An 18,180-nucleotide genomic window follows, 5' to 3' on the forward strand; every position below is an offset into this window, starting at 1 on the left:
TTAAAGAAACATTGATCAACTCCAACTATACCATCGAGTTCAGAAGACAATGGAGACGAGAGGTCATCGATGGCCTACGCTCCACTGAATGCCAAGGGCCAAAGGTGATGAGGAAGGCACATAATATGCCTGCAACACACAAACTGCTGCAGGAACTCAAGTCAGGCAGCATCTGTAGAAGAGAATAAACAGTCAACATTTCAGCCAAGGCCCTTTAGCAGGGCTGGAAAGAAAGGGAGAAGAAGCAGAATAAGATGGTGAGGGAGGGGAAGGAGGATAGCTGGAAGGTGATACATGAGATCAGGTGAGGGGGAAGGTTGGTCTGGCGTGATTTTGGAGATTTTCACTGGTCTCCCCATAACGATCGCCTGTGAACACATTTTAATCAGTTGGTTTCAGTCAGCTGAAGGCGGCATGCAACTTGAATGAAAAATTCTGCTGAGGTTCTTCCAACCTACCTGTCAAACTCTACGGAGTAGATGAGGATAAGGTAGCGTTTACTGTTGAGCGTCCCCGATTTGGGTGGTGGCACTTGCCTCATTCCAACTCCTGTTTTGCGGTTTCTTAGCAGCTCTAGGTCAGAGTAAGTCAGCAGATCAAGGGTCACCGATTCACTGCTCTGAAGGAAGATAAAGCCCAAAATCAGTGCGAATACCATCCCAACCTGCAGCAGGCACCTGAGTTCAGATTTCACAAATTACACACTGATGCAACACCAGAGACCTGGGTTTGATCCTGACCTCTGCTGCTTTCTCCGTGGAGTTTGCACGTTCTCCATATGGTTGTGTGTGTTCCCTCCCACTGCCCAAAGACATATGGGTCGATGGGTTAACGGCCTAATTCAAACTTCCCCGGGCAGCTAAAGACATGTGGGTCGATGGGTTAACTGCCCAATTTAAACTTCCCCAGGCCGTTAACCCATCGACCCGCATGTCTTTGGGCAGTGGGAGGAAGCACACACAGCCATACTCCTAGTGTATGGGTATGTGGTAGATTGCGATGGGAGCTGACAGAACATCAGGAGAATGGCACTAATGTAGGATCTGTGTCATTGGTTGGTAAAGGGCCGGTCTCTGTGCAGTATTTTTACAAGTGCTGTTTCCCATTTTAAAAAGGGATGGAAACAAACAAAAAGGGATAATTAGACTAACATTTATTGGTGGAGAAATAAAGATTAAATTCAGTAAAGAAGAAAGGAAAGTATAGGCCACCAGTTAGTCTGACCTCAGTAGTTGCCAAGATGTCAGAGTCAATTATTAAGGATGAGGTTCCAAACAGCAATTTCCTGTATGCATGGACAACAGGAGCTACTACCTTATATATATGAATTTTGTGTACACCAAGCAAGCATCCGAAGTCAGTGTGAGGGCTAAACACAGAGAGTAAATGCACCACGAGCAATAAAGAAAGAGAGAGTAGGTTCCAGTGGAGAGAAGCTGCTGGCCTGAGAGCACATTGTGTCCTGAAGCTGCCGTTGTTCACTGAATCCACCAAGAGAGATTCAGCTGAGAGTCAGAAAAATTTGGTCATGGATAAGTTAAGTCCTCCCGCACCTATGCAGCTTACCAGCAACCTAACTGATACTGTAACTGGAAATGCTTCAAACAGCAATTCAATGGTTGCACACCCTCAGGTCGAGCTGAAGTCATTGCTGGACAGTCCCAAATAAAGATGTGTTAGTCTTTACCCAAGCTAAGTTTGTCTTTTATCAAGAACAAACATAACACGGTTTCCTTAAGGGAAATCTCCAAGCTCAAAGATGTTCAAAGCCATGACTTCTAATAAATGTGCTAGCATTTTTAACCACACTGTTTGTCTTTATTAAGAACAAACATAACAAGGAACTCAGCAGTACATCACAAAATAGGCTGTAGTCAGCATGGTTTCCATAAGGGAAATAATTGCCTGACAAAATGTTGCAATTCTTTGAAGAAATAACAAGCAGAATAGACAAAAAGTCAATGGATGTTGTTTACTTGGATTTTCAGAAAGCCTTTGACAAGGTGCCACACACGAGGTTGACAAACAAGATAACAGCCCATAGTATTATAGGAAAGATTCTAACATGGATAGGGCATTGGCTGATTGGCAGGAGGCAAAGTGTGGGAATAAAGGGAACTTTTTCTGGTTGACTGCCGGTGACCAGTGGTGTTCCACAGGGGTCTGTGTTGGGACTTCTTTTTACGTTATTTGTCGATGATTTAGATAACACAATTGTTGGCTTTGTGGCCAAGTTTGAAAACAACGCAAAAATAGGTGGAGGACCAGGTAGTGTTGAGGAAGCAGAGAGACTACAGAAGGACTTAGACAGATTAGGATAATGGGGAAAGAGAAGGCAGATAGTATGCAGATGGAGAAAATTCAAAAATCAGAGGTGCAAAGGGTCTTGGATTCCCTAAAGGTTAATTTGGGTGGATTTCAGGCAGAGGTTGATAGGTCCTTGATTAGTCAGGGCACAAAAGGATATAGGGAGAAGGCAGAAGAATGGGGTTGAGCGGAAACGGATTAGCCATGATGAAATGGTGAAAAAGACTCGATAGGCTGAATGACCTAATTCTGCTCCTATGTCTTACGATTAAAGATGAGCTTTATTTGTCACATGTACATCAAATCATACAGTGAAATGCCTTGTTTTGTGTCAACGACTGATACAGTCTGAGGGTTGTGCTGGGGGCAGGCCCACAAGTGTCGGCACGCTTCCGGTGCCAACATGCTTTCTGCGACTCTTAATTGTATGTCTTTGGACTGTGGGAAGAAACCGGAGCTACTGGGGGAAAACCCTGCTGCCACAGGGAGCACGCACAAATCCTTGCAGAGTAAAGCAATTATGCTAGCCACCTCGCTATCGTGCCATGAGGAATATTGGAACCAATTGTTAAGGAAGTAATAGCAGCTACAAACAACCTGCTGGAAGAACACGGCAGGTTGAGCAGCGTCTGTGCAGGATGGGGGAAGGAACTGTTGATGTTTTGGTTTGAAACCCTGTATCAGGATCGAGCGTGGAGAGCTGAGGAAACCCAACTACAGGAACACTTTTGTTCAAAAATTAATCGTGGCACAGCAGCATAGCGCTTTAAAGTGCCAGCGACCCCGGTTCAATTCCTGCCACTGCCTGTAAGGAGATTGTACGTTCTCCCTGTAACCAAGTGGGTTTGCTCTGGGTGCTCTGGTTTCTTCCCACAATCCAAAGACATACCAGTTGGTAGGTTAATTGGTCAAAGTAAATTGTCCCGTGATTAGGTTAGAGTTAAATTGGGGGTTGCTGGGTGGTGTGGCCCAGAAAGGCCTACTCTGCACTATCTCAACAAATAAATAAATGGAAAGCAGTCAGCTTCATTAAGAGGAAATTGTGTCTACAACACACAATAAATGCTGGAGGAACTCAGCAGGCCAGACAGAATTTTGTGTATGTCACTTTGGATTTTCAGCATCAGCATTCTTGTGTTTGTGTCTAACAAATTTATTTTTAAGTTTTTTCTTTCAGAAGTTTTGACCAAAATAGAGAAGAAAACCAGCAAATGTATTGCATTTGAACTTCCAGGAAGCATTCAGTAAGTGTCCTGCAAAAAGTCATGAAATAATAGCTCAAATTGTTGGTGAAAACATTCTGACTATCAGTGGGGAGTAGTGAGCAGCGATAAGGGGCCCTTTTCAGCTTGGCAACCTGTGACGAGGTTGCCACACAAGGGGTAGCCCACAGAATCACTTATAAAACCAAAACTGTTTCAGCAGGTTATGTACAGAAACCAAGTTTGCAAATACCACAAAAATAAATGGGAAGTTGTGAGAAGGATACAGTTCATAGACTGTATTGGTAAGTTAGATGAGTGGGTAAAAAGTTAGCAAATGGAAAGGGGAAATAGAATGTGAAATTCATTTGGGAAGAAACTACAGAATAAACTATTCTTTTGAATTTTTTCCAGTGACATGGGAGTCTAGAACTAGAGGCACAGGAAATGCAAATGAAACCGAGGTCATAGGTTTTCCCCATACATAAAGTTCAGAGTTCAAAGTCAATTTTATTATCAAAGTAATATATATCACCATATACAACCCACAGATTCATTTTCCTGCAGGCATACTCAGCAAATCTTTAGAATAGTAACTATAACAGGATCAATGAAAGATCAACCAGAGTGCAGAAGATCACAAACTATGCAGATATAAATAAATAACAAAAACATGAAAGTGAGATAATTAGCTGTGGGAACATTTCAACGATAGGGCAAATGCAGTTATCCCTTCTATTCAAGAGCCTGATGGTTGAGGGGTAGTCACTGTTCCTGAACCTGGTGGTGCGAATCCCGAGGCTCCATGGCTTTGTCAAAGGCAGGTAGTGCCTTACTAGACTGATTGAATTTTTTGAGGGCGTGACTAAACACATTGATGAAGGCAGAGCAGTAGATGTAATGTATCTGGATTTTCAGCAAGGCACTTGACAAGGTACCCCATGCAAGGCTTATTGAGAAAGTAAGGAGGCATGGGATCGAAAGGGACCTTGCTTTATCGATCCAGAATTGGCTTGCCAACAGAAGGCAAAGAGTGGTTGTAGACGGGTCATATTCTGCATGAAGGTTGGTGACCAGTGGTGTGCCTCAGGGATCTGTTCTGAGACCTCTTCTCTTCGTGATTTTTATAAATGACCTGGATAAGGAAGTGGAGGGATGGGTTAGTAAATTTGCTGATGACACAGAGGTTGGGGGTGTTGTGGACAGTGTGGAGGGCTGGCAGAGGTTACAGCGGGACATTGATAGGATGCAAAACTGTGCTGAGAAGTGGCAGATGCAGTTCATCCCAGATAAGTGTGAGATGGTTCATTTTGGTAGGTCAAATATGATGGCAGAATATAGTACTAATGGTAAGACTCTTGGCAGTGGGATCAGAGGGATCTTGGGATCTGAGTCCATAGGACACTCAAAGCTGCTGTGCAGGTTGACTCTGTGGTTAAGAAGACGTACGGTGCATTGGCTTTCATCAACCAAGGGGCTGAGATCAAGAGCAGAGAGGTAATGCTACAGCTGTATAGCACCCTGATCAGACCCCACTTGGAGTACTGTGCTCAGTTCTGGTCACCTATCTACAGGAGGGATGTGGAAACTATAGAAAGAGTGCAGAGAAGATTTACAAGAATGTTGCCTGGATTAGGCAGCATGCCTTAGGTTGAGTGATCTTGGCCTTTTCTCCTTGGAGTGATGGAGGATGAGAGGTGACCTGATAGAGCTGTATAAGATGGTGAGAGGCATTGATCGTGTGGATAGTCAGAGGCTTTTTCCCAGGGCTGAAATGGCTAGCACGAGAGGGCACAGATTTAAGGTGCTTGGAAGTAGGTACAGAGGAGATGTCAAGGGTAAGTTTTTTTTATGTAGAGAGTGGTGAGTCTGTGGAATGGGCTGCTGGCGACTGTGGTGGAGGCGGATATGACAGGGTCTTTTAAGAGGCTCCTGGATGGGTACATGGAGTTTAGAAAAATAGAGGGCCTTGGGTAACCCTAGGTAATTTCTAAACTAAGTACATGTTCGGCACAGCATTGTGGGCCAAAGGGCCTGTATTGTGCTGTAGGTTTTCTATGTCTCTATTAGAGCTGCTCTTCATGGGTTTAATTAAGGCCTCAAAAACAACATGTGTGGATATTATCCTTGTGACTGAGTAAGTCTCCTCCAGCTGCCCTGGTTTCCTCCCATGTCCCACAGCTTTGCTGGTAGGTTAACCGGCCTGCATGTTATTCTTTGGGTGATCAGTGAAGTAGCAAAAAAAGGAATCAAATGGGAGTTGATGGGCACAAGTTATTTATTGAGATACAAAGCGGAATAGGCCCTTCCGGCCTTTGAAGCCACATCCCCCAATTTTGAATCCTAGCCTAATCGCAGGACAATTTACAATACCCAATTAACCCATAAACCGGTCCGTCTTTGGACAGTGGGAGGAAACAGGAGCACCTGGAGGAAACCCACGGGATCACAGGGAGAATGTAGCAACTCCTTACAGGCAGCAACAGGAACTGAACCTGGTCATCAGTCCCGTTATGTTTGTGCTAACCACTACACCGTGCTGTCAAGAGTTTCAGAAACAGAGCTGAATGAAAATATTGGATGAAGTTCTATCACTCTTTCTTTGACTTTAAGTGCATTTTAGTTGACTGTACTTCTGTGAGGAATTTTGGGCTCTTTCTCAGTAGAGCCCAGGAAAAGCAGAGCAAGAATGGGACTAGTGAAATTGCTCTGTAAGGAGCCAATATAAACGAAGTGGCTCAAATCACTTTCTGTGTAATAAGTAAGGATGTTGGCAGGACTAAAATATTTTGTTTTGTGGAAACACCGGCCAGGTGGGGTTGTTCTATTTCGAGCAGAAGAAGCTGATATGAGATTTAATTAACATGTATTGTATCTTGGAGGGCTAAGATAAAGTGAATGGAAAGGTGCAGTTTTGGGCCCCATGTCTAAGAAAGGATATGCTAACATTGGAGAGGGCCGAGAGGAAGTTTATCAGAATGATAATGGGAATGAAGGGGTTAATATATGAAGAGCATTTAATGACTCTGGGTCTGTACTCACTGAAATTCAGAAAAATAAGGGGGAGGAGATCTCATTAAAGCCTACTGAACACTGAAAGACCTAGTGGATGTGGAGAGTATGTTTCCTATAGGGGGAGAGTCTAGGACCAGAGGGCACAGCCTCAGAATAGAAGGACATCCCTTTAGAAGAGAGATGAGGAGGAATTTCTTTAGCCAGAAGTGGTAAATCTGTGGAATTCATCACCACAGATGGCTGTGGAGTCCAAGTCATTAGGTATACTTATAAAGTGGAGATTGATAGGTTCTTGATTAGTCAGGACATCAAAGGTTTTGGGGAGACGGCAGGAGAATGGGGATGAGAGGGATAATAAATCAGCCACGTCAGAATGGTGGAGCAGACCCAATGGCCAAATGGGTTCATTCTGCTCCTATGTCTTATTGATTTCTTTCCCTTAAAAAGGTTAACAGTACAGATTTGCTCATCAAAGTTGCTGGAGAACGCAGCAGGCCAGGCAGCATCTCTAGGAGGAGGTCCTGACAAAGGGGCTTGGCCCGAAACGTCGACTGTATCTCTTCCTATAGATGCTGCCTGGTCTGCTGCGTTCACCAGTAACTTTAATGTGTGTTGCTTGAATTTCTAGCATCTGCAGATTTCCTCATGTGTACAGGTTTGCTCATTGCATCTTTGTGTGATTTGAAAGCAAAAACACTGGTAAAAAAGTGAAATAAAAACAGAAAATTCTAGAAACAGGAACCAGTTTAAGACAGAGAAGCAATGGATGTTTTATCTACCTTTGTGATGGCTGACTCCAACATGTTGCAGAAAATGGAGAACTGTTTGAAATTCCCGGTTTTGTGTGTGACATCCTCAATATCTGCGACAGAGCAATAAGACAGACCTTCAGTTAGATAGTAGTAAATTTTTCCCACAAAAGGTTCAGCCTCCTCCCCCTTTTCCCAATAATGGTTTGTTCGTTATGTGCTGTGTCGTGTGACATTGTCAATCACAGTCTTTCCATGACCATGATTGGTCTTGATAAATTTTTTTACACAAGTTGTTTGCCATTGCCTTCTTCTGGACAGTATCTCTACAAGACAGGCAACCCCAGCCATTATCAATACTCTTCAGAGATTGTCTGCCTGGTGTCACTGGGCGCTAAACCAGGACTTGTGAGATGCACCAGCTGCTCATACGACCATCTACCACCTGCTCCCATGGCTTCACGTGACCCTGATCGGGGGGGGGAGGGGGCACTAAGCAGGTATTACACCTTGCCCAAGGGTGACCTGAAGGTCAGCATAGGGAAGGAGAGCCTTACACCTTTTTTGGTAGAGATGTATCTCCATCCCACCAGCCTTTCCCAATAATAGTTACCCTGTTCTCTAGAGCAATGATTTGAGAGGAACAGGAAATAGAAGTACAGGTGTGACACGGACAGCATCCTCAGATTTAGAAGTGTACAGGTCTAGGATGGACTTGGGCTGAAGTACCACAGGATAGATACATCAGGCATCTGTTCTGTTCAGAGAAGCTACTGCAGGGGAGGAGGAAGTCAGCAGCTGAGTTGGATAAACTGGATTGTTTGTCAAAACAGCTGGCATTGATCTAATGAGTCAAGAGGCCACATTCTGTGGTAAGTGGAGTTGGAGGATGTAAAGATGGCACCAGAGGCTTTTGTGGACCTGGGCAACATCTTCCAGTTCATGCACGAAACAGTTTAAATCTCATATCTTTTTCTTTTCATTTTCAATGTGGCTGGGGTCCTGTTGGAGCCCATGAAATACAGGTGCATTCAAACTATGCTCTTCACAGGCCGTGGGTTTTCACTCTCGGGACTCGCCAAGCGGCCTGGCGTTTCGGGAAGATGTGCGTCTTTGGGGGGCAGCCCCATTAACAAGCTGATTCCTCGCTGGTGTCGCTGACTGAAGCGTCACGGGAGATTGACGCATTGAGATAGCAGGTGATGTGTGGTGCTGTTGAAAGAAGGCCCCGCACTGCAGCCATGGAGCGATCTATCTCTCTCTCTCATGAGTCTGTTGGTCATCGAGGTCTGGGGATCAAACAAGTGAAGCAGCAGATTGCAACATCGAAATAACAAGATGTTGGCCTCCGCCCACTGTGGCAGGAGAGGTATCTCTTTCTCCCTCACTAGTGACGGGGGCCTGTACGAGATGCCGAAGTGTTGGGATGGACAGTAGTTTTTGATGGACTCTATATCATGGTCTCTGGGGCTTTGCTATTGCTTGCGTGGTGGGTGGTGGGGGGGCTTGATGCTTTTACTGGAGCAAGAGGGGGGTAGAGTAGATGCTTTGCTGCTGTTTGTGCGTGGGAGGGGAGGGACTTTGGGTTCTAATTTTTTTCTGTTTCTCATACTTTGTTTTTTTTTCCTCTCTTTGTTTTGTGGATGTTTGTGAAGAGCAAGGATTTCGGATTGTATACATTCTCCAATATTAAATAGAACCACTGAATCATTGATACAGTTTTATATGGGCAGCACAGTGACGTAGCAGTTAGCTAAATACTTTACAACACGAGGAATTAAGATTCCATTCCTGCCGCTGTCTGTAAGGAGTTTTTAACATTCTCCCCATGACTGTGCGGGTTTCCTCCGGGTGCTCCAGTTCCCTCCCACATTTCAAAGACAGACGGGTTCGGGTCAGTGAGCTGTGGCCGCGCTGCGGTCAGTGAGCTGTGGTCGCGCTGCGGTCGGTGAGCTGTGGCCGTGCTGGTCGTGCTGCGGTCGGTGAGCTGTGGCCGTGCTGGTCGTGCTGCGGTCGGTGAGCTGTGGTCAGGCTGCGGTCAGTAAGCTGTGGTCTCGCTGCGGTCGGTGAGCTGTGGCCGTGCTGGTCGTGCTGCGGTCGGTGAGCTGTGGTCAGGCTGCGGTCAGTAAGCTGTGGTCGCGCTGCGGTCGGTGAGCTGTGGCCGTGCTGGTCGCGCTGGTCGCGCTGCGGTCAGTGAGCTGTGGCCGTGCTGGTCGCGCTGCGGTCAGTGAGCTGTGGCCGTGCTGCGGTCAGTGAGCTGTGGCCGCGCTGGTCGCGCTGCGGTCAGTGAGCTGTGGCCGCGCTGCGGTCAGTGAGCTGTGGTCGTGCTGGTCGCGCTGCGGTCAGTGAGCTGTGGCCGCGCTGCGGTCAGTGAGCTGTGGTCACGCTGCGGTCAGTGAGCTGTGGTCGTGCTGGTCGCGCTGCGGTCAGTGAGCTGTGGCCGTGCTGGTCGTGCTGCGGTCGGTGAGCTGTGGTCAGGCTGCGGTCAGTAAGCTGTGGTCTCGCTGCGGTCGGTGAGCTGTGGCCGTGCTGGTCGTGCTGCGGTCGGTGAGCTGTGGTCAGGCTGCGGTCAGTAAGCTGTGGTCGCGCTGCGGTCGGTGAGCTGTGGCCGTGCTGGTCGCGCTGGTCGCGCTGCGGTCAGTGAGCTGTGGCCGTGCTGGTCGCGCTGCGGTCAGTGAGCTGTGGCCGTGCTGCGGTCAGTGAGCTGTGGCCGCGCTGCGGTCAGTGAGCTGTGGCCGCGCTGCGGTCAGTGAGCTGTGGCCACGCTGCGGTCAGTGAGCTGTGGCCGCGCTGCGGTCAGTGAGCTGTGGTCGTGCTGGTCGCGCTGCGGTCAGTGAGCTGTGGCCGCGCTGCGGTCAGTGAGCTGTGGTCACGCTGCGGTCAGTGAGCTGTGGTCGTGCTGGTCGCGCTGCGGTCAGTGAGCTGTGGCCGCGCTGGTCGCGCTGTGGTCAGTGAGCTGTGGCCGCGCTGGTCGCACTGTGGTCAGTGAGCTGTGGTCGTGCTGCGGTCAGTGAGCTGTGGTCGTGCTGCGGTCAGTGAGCTGTGGCCGCGCTGCGGTCAGTGAGCTGTGGCCGCGCTGCGGTCAGTGAGCTGTGGTCGTGCTGGTCGCGCTGCGGTCAGTGAGCTGTGGCCGCGCTGGTCGCGCTGTGGTCAGTGAGCTGTGGCCGCGCTGGTCGCACTGTGGTCAGTGAGCTGTGGCCGCGCTGGTCGCACTGTGGTCAGTGAGCTGTGGTCATGCTGCGGTCAGTGAGCTGTGGCCGCGCTGCGGTCAGTGAGCTGTGGTCGTGCTGGTCGCGCTGCGGTCAGTGAGCTGTGGTCAGTAAGCCGTGGTCAGTGAGCTGTGGCCACGCTGGTCGCATTGTGGTCAGTGAGCTGTGGTCGTGCTGGTCGCGCTGTGGTCAGTAAGCTGTGGCCGCGCTGGTCGCGCTGTGGTCAGTGAGCTGTGGTCGTGCTGGTCGCGCTGTGGTCGTGCTGGTCGCGCTGTGGTCAGTAAGCTGTGGCCGCGCTGGTCGCGCTGTGGTCAGTGAGCTGTGGTCGCGCTGGTCGCGCTGCGGTCAGTGAACTGTGGCCGCGCTGGTCGCGCTGCGGTCAGTGAGCTGTGGTCGCGCTGCGGTCAGTGAGCTGTGGTCGCGCTGTGGTCGTGCTGGTCGCGCTGTGGTCAGTAAGCTGTGGCCGCGCTGGTCGCGCTGTGGTCAGTGAGCTGTGGTCGCGCTGGTCGCGCTGCGGTCAGTGAACTGTGGCCGCGCTGGTCGCGCTGCGGTCAGTGAGCTGTGGTCGCGCTGCGGTCAGTGAACTGTGGTCGCGCTGGTCGCGCTGCGGTCAGTGAACTGTGGTCGCGCTGGTCGCGCTGCGGTCAGTGAACTGTGGCCGTGCTGGTCGCGCTGCGGTCAGTGAGCTGTGGCCGTGCTGGTCGCGCTGCGGTCAGTGAGCTGTGGTCGTGCTGGTCGCGCTGCGGTCAGTGAGCTGTGGTCGTGCTGGTCGCACTGTGGTCAGTGAGCTGTGGTTGTGCTGGTCGCACTGCGGTCAGTGAGCTGTGGTCAGTGAGCTGTGGTCGCACTGCGGTCAGTGAGCTGTGGTTGTGCTGGTCGCACTGCGGTCAGTGAGCTGTGGTCAGTGAGCTGTGGCCGTGCTGGTCGCGCTGCGGTCAGTGAGCTGTGGTCAGTGAGCTGTGGCCACGCTGGTCGCACTGTGGTCAGTGAGCTGTGGCCACGCTGGTCGCACTGTGGTCAGTGAGCTGTGGCCACGCTGGTCACACTGTGGTCAGTGAGCTGTGGTCAGTGAGCTGTGGCCGTGCTGGTCGCACTGCGGTCAGTGAGCTGTGGTCAGTGAGCTGTGGCCACGCTGGTCGCACTGTGGTCAGTGAGCTGTGGCCACGCTGGTCGCACTGTGGTCAGTGAGCTGTGGCCACGCTGGTCGCACTGTGGTCAGTGAGCTGTGGCCACGCTGGTCGCACTGTGGTCAGTGAGCTGTGGCCACGCTGGTCGCACTGTGGTCAGTGAGCTGTGGTCGCACTGTGGTCAGTGAGCTGTGGTTGTGCTGGTCGCGCTGCGGTCAGTGAGCTGTGGTCAGTGAGCTGTGGTCGCACTGTGGTCAGTGAGCTGTGGTCGCACTGTGGTCAGTGAGCTGTGGTCAGTGAGCTGTGGTTGTGCTGGTCGCACTGCGGTCAGTGAGCTGTGGTTGTGCTGGTCGCGCTGTGGTCAGTGAGCTGTGGTCAGTAAGCTGTGGCCCTGCTGGTCGCACTGTGGTCAGTGAGCTGTGGTCGTGCTGGTCGCACTGTGGTTGTGCTGGTCGCACTGTGGCCGTGCTGGTCGTGCTGGTCGCACTGCGGTCAGTAAGCTGTGGCCGTGCTGTGGTCAGTGCGCTGTGGCCGTGCTGGTCGCACTGCGGTCAGTAAGCTGTGGTCAGTAAGCTGTGGCCGTGCTGGTCGCGCTGTGGTCGTGCTGGTCGCACTGCGGTCAGTAAGCTGTGGTCAGTAAGCTGTGGCCGTGCTGGTCGCACTGCGGTCAGTAAGCTGTGGTCAGTAAGCTGTGGCCGTGCTGGTCGCGCTGTGGTCGTGCTGGTCGCACTGCGGTCAGTAAGCTGTGGTCAGTAAGCTGTGGCCGTGCTGGTCGTGCTGTGGTCGTGCTGGTCGCACTGCGGTCAGTAAGCTGTGGTCGCACTGTGGTCAGTAAGCTGTGGCCGTGCTGGTCGCGCTGTGGCCGCGCTGGTCGCACTGCGGTCAGTAAGCTGTGGTCGCACTGTGGTCAGTAAGCTGTGGTTGTGCTATGCTGATGCTGAAAGAACAATGACACTTGCAGGTTGCCCCCAGCACATCCTCGGACCGTGTTGGTCTTTGACTGAAAACGACGTATTTCACTGTATGGTTGACATCTATGTGAGCTAATCTTTAATCTTGATGACTGTGTCAGGTATTTCAGCTGACATTTGATAAACCAGACTTTCATGGATTCCCCCAGTTCATCCTCAAAGTTCAAAATTTTATGAAGTTCTTTACCAGAGGATGATAAACAGTGAGATTCCCCAGAACGGCATGAAGTAGAGGCCGTGTTATGAAATATATTCAAAGGATTCAAAATACACAGTCTCAGTCTCAGTTCATCACATAATGGGGTAAATCACCTCAAAACTTGTAGATACAAAGCGCAGAGCAGCCAAAGCAGTCTCACAGCCTCAGCGCCGCAGAGAGGAGTGAACACTGTGGAAGAGCCAGGGAATTAGCCCAACCCTCACTTCCAGGATGGAAGCAGATATATTTTTAAAAACACCAAAGCTTTCGAGTGATATGGGGAGAAGCCAAGAACAGGGTACAAAGTGGCCAATCAGTCATTATCATATTCAATGGTGGAACAGACCTGAAAGACTAAATGGCCTACACTTTTTATTTTGTACAGTATGTTCAAACAGTCCTTTAGATGCAAGGGTGTGAGCATCGGCAGCCTGTTTGACCAGCAGAGATGGGTTGCGTGATCACTCTTCTGGAGATTCACTCAAGCTGAAGAATGCCAACAAGACTAAAAACTTAAACACAGGAGAGGGCACAACTTTAAGGTGCTTGGAAGTAGGTACAGAGGAGATGTCAGGGGTAAGTTTTTTTTTTACGCAGAGGGTGGTAAGTGTGTGGAGTGGGCTGCCGGCAACGGAAGTGGAGACGGATACAATACAGTCTTTTAAGAGACTCCTGGATAGGTACATAGAGCTTAGAAAAATAGAGGGCTATAGGTAACCCTAGGTAATTTCTAAAGTAAGTACATGTTTAGCACAGCATTGTGGGCCAAAGGGCCTGTATTGTGCTGTAGGTTTTCTATGTAAGAGCTTCCAGAAATCTTGAGCAACACACACAAAATGTTGGGGGAACTCAGCAGGTCAGGCAGCATCTGTGGACGGGAATAAAGGGTTAATGTTTCGTGCCAAGACCCTGAAAAGAAATGGGGAAGAAGCCAGATTAAGAAGTTTGGGGGCGGGAAAGGAGTCCAATATGGCAGGTGAATAAAAACTTTCCTGATAGACCAGGAACTGAAAGCACACACCAGTCCCCTATTGACCATCTTGACTGAGATTACCTCTACAAAGATCTCAGTACAATAAACGAGTACTTCCCACTGAAATATCAGGAGAGCTTAGAAAAATAGTTTTTGACCTTTACAAATTTATAATGCCAGTATTAGAAATGTATAAATAAAACTAATGATTAGTATTTATAAATTGAGATACAGTGCAGGTATAGGCCCTTCCGACTCTTTGAACCACAGTGCCCAGTAATCCCGATTTAATCCTAGCCTAATCATGGGACAATTTACAATGAACAATTAGCCTACTAACCTTTGGACTATGGGAGGAAACCAGATCACCTGGAGGGAACGCACATGGTCATGGGGAGACAGACAGTGGTGGGAATTAAACCCGCGATGCCTTCACTGTGAAGTGCTGTGCTAATCACTGAGCTACCGTCCCACCCTTTTATGCAAGTCGATGGCCAAAGAATCAGAATCCAAATCAGGTTTAATATCACTGGCATATGTTGCAAAATTTGTTGTTAGCTGTCTGAAGGATAAATATTGAGGAGTGTGTCAAGGATAATCTGGATATTGTATGCAGTTCTGGTCGAAACATGGTTAGAAAAAGCAACAGGACAGATAGATTATACTATTATTTGAGAAAGGGCAGCCTTGTACTTACAAACAGCCTCGAATTCTCCTCTCCACTGCTCAGATGTCAACCTGTCCTCAACTTGCACCTCCAACACATCCCCAGTCACCATCATGGTGATTATATACTCAATCCCTCGGAAGACATAATTTGCTTGTACAGGACCCCCTTCCATCGTGCAGGACATTATTGGTAGGACTAGTTGACAAAATTGAGTGAGTCCTCGATAACAATTCTAAGAAAAAGAAAGACAATAAAAATGCATAGAAACAGCATTAAAATTATGTTAAACATTGTGAATATTCAAATATTCTGGAAATAATTTATAATTAAACACCTTTATTTATAGAAACCCTGCTCTTCCACACTGTACCTCAAGCTGATATTGATTTTAGGACGAAACGCTTTCTTTACAGGAACTTTCAAATCAACAGACAATCTCTGGGTGATTTACAATCCACACCAACTCCTTCCGAGATCAAGATGGGACCAGGCCCTTGAAACTATGAGGCACCAACACTACCCGCTGTGCCACTACTCTGTCCTGGTTGGCAGGGGAGTAAACTAGTCCTGACCACTGCCCTTCGGGATGAAGACCAACAATTCTGAGTTTACTAATTTCAGATCTTAAATATTGTGACCCCTGCTTTTATAAATCGTCTAACATCTCTCTGCACCCCAATTTGTGGCCCTATCATCCATTCCCTTTGCATTGACTCAAGATGTTCCAATTTAAGCAATATCTTAACTTTAAACTCTCAAATCTTGTCTCAGTAAACTCCTCCAATTCTGAGACTTGTGTAGAGATTATGCTTGGGGATGTAATGGTTAGAAACAGATATAACTGGGGTCACCACAACCAGAGCTGTGAACTATCTCATAATTTTCTTACAAAAACTGAGACATACCACCCAGTCTCAAGGACAGCTCTAATCCCATTAATATAAAACTCTTGAACAGACCTCTTATACAATAAAAACTATTGATCTTGCTACCTACCTCATGACTTTTGTACTTTATTTGTCAATGTGCTTTGCACTCTCACTGTAACTGTAAACAGTTATTACCTCTCAACCATCGGGCTCTTGAACCAAAGGGAAAAACTTCACCAGCCCCATCACTGAAATATTCCCACAACCTATGGACTCGAGGACTCTTTATCTAACATTAATGATATTATTTATTTATTTATTTTTATTGTTTCCTCTTTTTGTACCTGCACTTTGGCTGAAAACTCTAGTTGGGTGGTTTTTCATTGATTCTGTTATGGTTATTATTCTATAGATTTTATTGAGTATGCCCACAAGAAAATGAATCTCAGGGTTGTATATGGTGACATATAGTACTTTGATAATATGATTTACTTTGAACTTTATTTTGCATTGTTTTTTCATGCTTGTTCTGTCTTAGTGTTCAGATCATTCCTTATGTACGGACACAACCCACCTTTTCCAAAAACTCCCATTTGGAAGCACCTTAGGGTTGTTAAAACAAAAACTTCACACATTCATAAAAGTTTCTTCCCTCGGGCTGTTAATCTGATCAACCATTCTCCCTACCCCCTCTATCTATTACCTCATTCACTGCACTGTAAACATTTTACAAACAAGAGAAAATCTGCAGATGCTGGGAATCCAAGACACACACACAAAATGCTGGAAGATTAATCCAGTCATCAACCACCAGAGCGACATGTTTTTCCATGCTTTACATATCACCCCAAACTGGGCAGCACAACGCAATGCTTTACAGTACCCTGCTTCAGTTGTGAGTCTTACTTCAGTGGTTGGTAAGTTGATGGACAAGATCCTGAGAGGCAGGATTTATGAACATTTGGAGAGGTATAATATGATTAGGAGCAGTCAGCATGGCTTTGTCAAGGGTGGATTGTGCCTTACGAGCCTGATTGAATTTTTTGAGGATGTGACTAAACACATTGATGAAGGTAGCACAGTAGATGTAGTGTATATGGATTTCAGCAAGGCATTTGACAAGGTACCCCATGCAAGGCTTATTGAGAAAGTAAGGAGGCATGGGATCCAAGGGCACATTGCTTTGTGGATCCAGAATTGGCTTGCCCACAGAAGACAAAGAGTGGTTGTAGATGGGTCATATTCTGCATGGAGGTTGGTGACCTGTGGTGTGCCTCAGGGATCTGTTCTGGGACCCCCTTCTCTTCATGATTTTTATAAGTGACCTGTAGTAATAGTATTATAGTATTAATGGTAAGACTCTTGGCAGTGTGGAGGATCAGAGGGATCTTGGAGTCCGAGTCCATAGGACACTCAAAGTTGCTACGCAAGTTGACTCTGTGGTTAAGAAGGCATACGGTGCATTCACCTTCATCAACCGTGGGATTGAGTTTAAAAGACGAGAGGTAACGTTACAACTATATAGGACCCTAATCAGACCCCACTTGGAGTACTGTGCTCAGTTTTGGTCCACCTCACTGCAGGAAGGATGTGGAAACTGTAGAAAGGGTGCAGAGGAGATTTACAAGGATGTTGCCTGGATTGGGGAGCATGCCTTATGAGAATAGGTTGAGTGAACTTGGCCTTTATCTCCTTGGAACGACAGAGGGTGAGAGGTGACCTGATAGAGGTGTATAAGATGATGAGAGGCATTGATCGTGTGGATAGTCAGAGGCTTTTTCCCAGGGCTGAAATGGCTATCATGAGAGGGCACAGTTTTAAGGTGCTTGGAAGTAGGTACAGAGGAGATGTCAGGAGCAAGTTTTTTTTTTTTAAAAACACAGAGTGCTTTTTTTAAACGCAGAATGAGCTGCTGGCAATAGTGGTGGAGGTGCATACGATAGGGTCTTTTAAGAGACTCCTTGGGTAGGTACATGGAGCTTAGAAAAATAGAGGGCCATGGGTAACCTGAGGTAATTTCTAAAGTACATACATGTTCAGTACAGCATTGTGGGCCGAAGGGCCTATATTGTGCTGCTGGTTTTCCATGTTTTTTCTAATTCCTGCCGCTGGCTGTAAGGAGTTTGTATGTTCTTCCTGTGACATTGTGGGTTTCCTCCAGATGCTCGAGTTTCCTCCCACAGTCCAAAGACGTAGCAACTGGTAAACTAACTGGTCATTGTAAATTGTCCCGCGATTAGGCTAGGATTAAATCGGGTAGGGGGTGCTGGACCATGTGGTTTTAAGGTCCGTAAGAGCCTGTTTCACCTTTGCGAATGAATGAATAAATAGGCACACAACAAATTCGCAACATATACTTTATATAGCGAATAAAGTTGATCCTTGAGTGATCTACCACACAAACAAAGCTTTACACTGCATCTTAGCACCCGTGACAATAACAAACTAATTACCAATGCTGGATGCCATTCGGCCCATTCAGTCGGTGCCACTACTAGTCCATTTATTGCTCTACTCCTCGCTCCCTCCGACCACACGAAACCAAGGGTAGTTTACAGCTGCCAGGTACACCACCAAACCGCACACAAGGGCAGAGCCGGGGGTCTGTGGATCTATGAGGCACTTCGCTGGATCATCCTGGGCGCTAGCTGGGCAACCCTCCAGCTCAGGCCTGGCCGTACCCAGACCACGGTCAAGCCTCGTACAGTCGGACAGCTTCCCTTTCCGCCGGCCCGCAGCCACTCACCTCGCTCCTCTCAGTCGCCGCTGCTGCCGCCGCCGCCGCCTCCCGGCCCGCGTCCCCGCTCCGAGCGTCCTCCTCCCGCTCAACCAAACATAGCAACGCACGCCCCGCCCCTCTCCTTTCTCTATTCGCCAGAATCCCACAAG

At 48.2% G+C, this 18,180-nt stretch overlaps 1 protein-coding gene across 3 annotated transcripts in view; it reads right to left on the bottom strand.

Annotated features, from left to right (window-relative positions):
- ccdc61 (coiled-coil domain containing 61) overlaps positions 1-18,101 on the bottom strand; it is a 107,208-nt gene extending 89,107 nt beyond the window's left edge. The window contains exons 1-4 of one of the 3 annotated variants that reach the window (XM_063064842.1): positions 18,038-18,101; positions 14,450-14,654; positions 7,304-7,386; positions 459-619 (exon numbers count right to left, since the gene is read on the bottom strand). In XM_063064842.1, the coding sequence (XP_062920912.1) occupies positions 459-619; positions 7,304-7,386; positions 14,450-14,606 (401 nt within the window). In that variant the 5' untranslated portion in view covers positions 14,607-14,654; positions 18,038-18,101. The other 2 variants (XM_063064843.1, XM_063064844.1) reach the window with 2 other exon arrangements.
- Positions 18,102-18,180: the final 79 nt, after the last annotated feature.

Source organism: Mobula hypostoma, chromosome 12 (genome assembly GCF_963921235.1).
Source record: "Mobula hypostoma chromosome 12, sMobHyp1.1, whole genome shotgun sequence".
NCBI lineage: Eukaryota > Metazoa > Chordata > Chondrichthyes > Myliobatiformes > Myliobatidae > Mobula > Mobula hypostoma.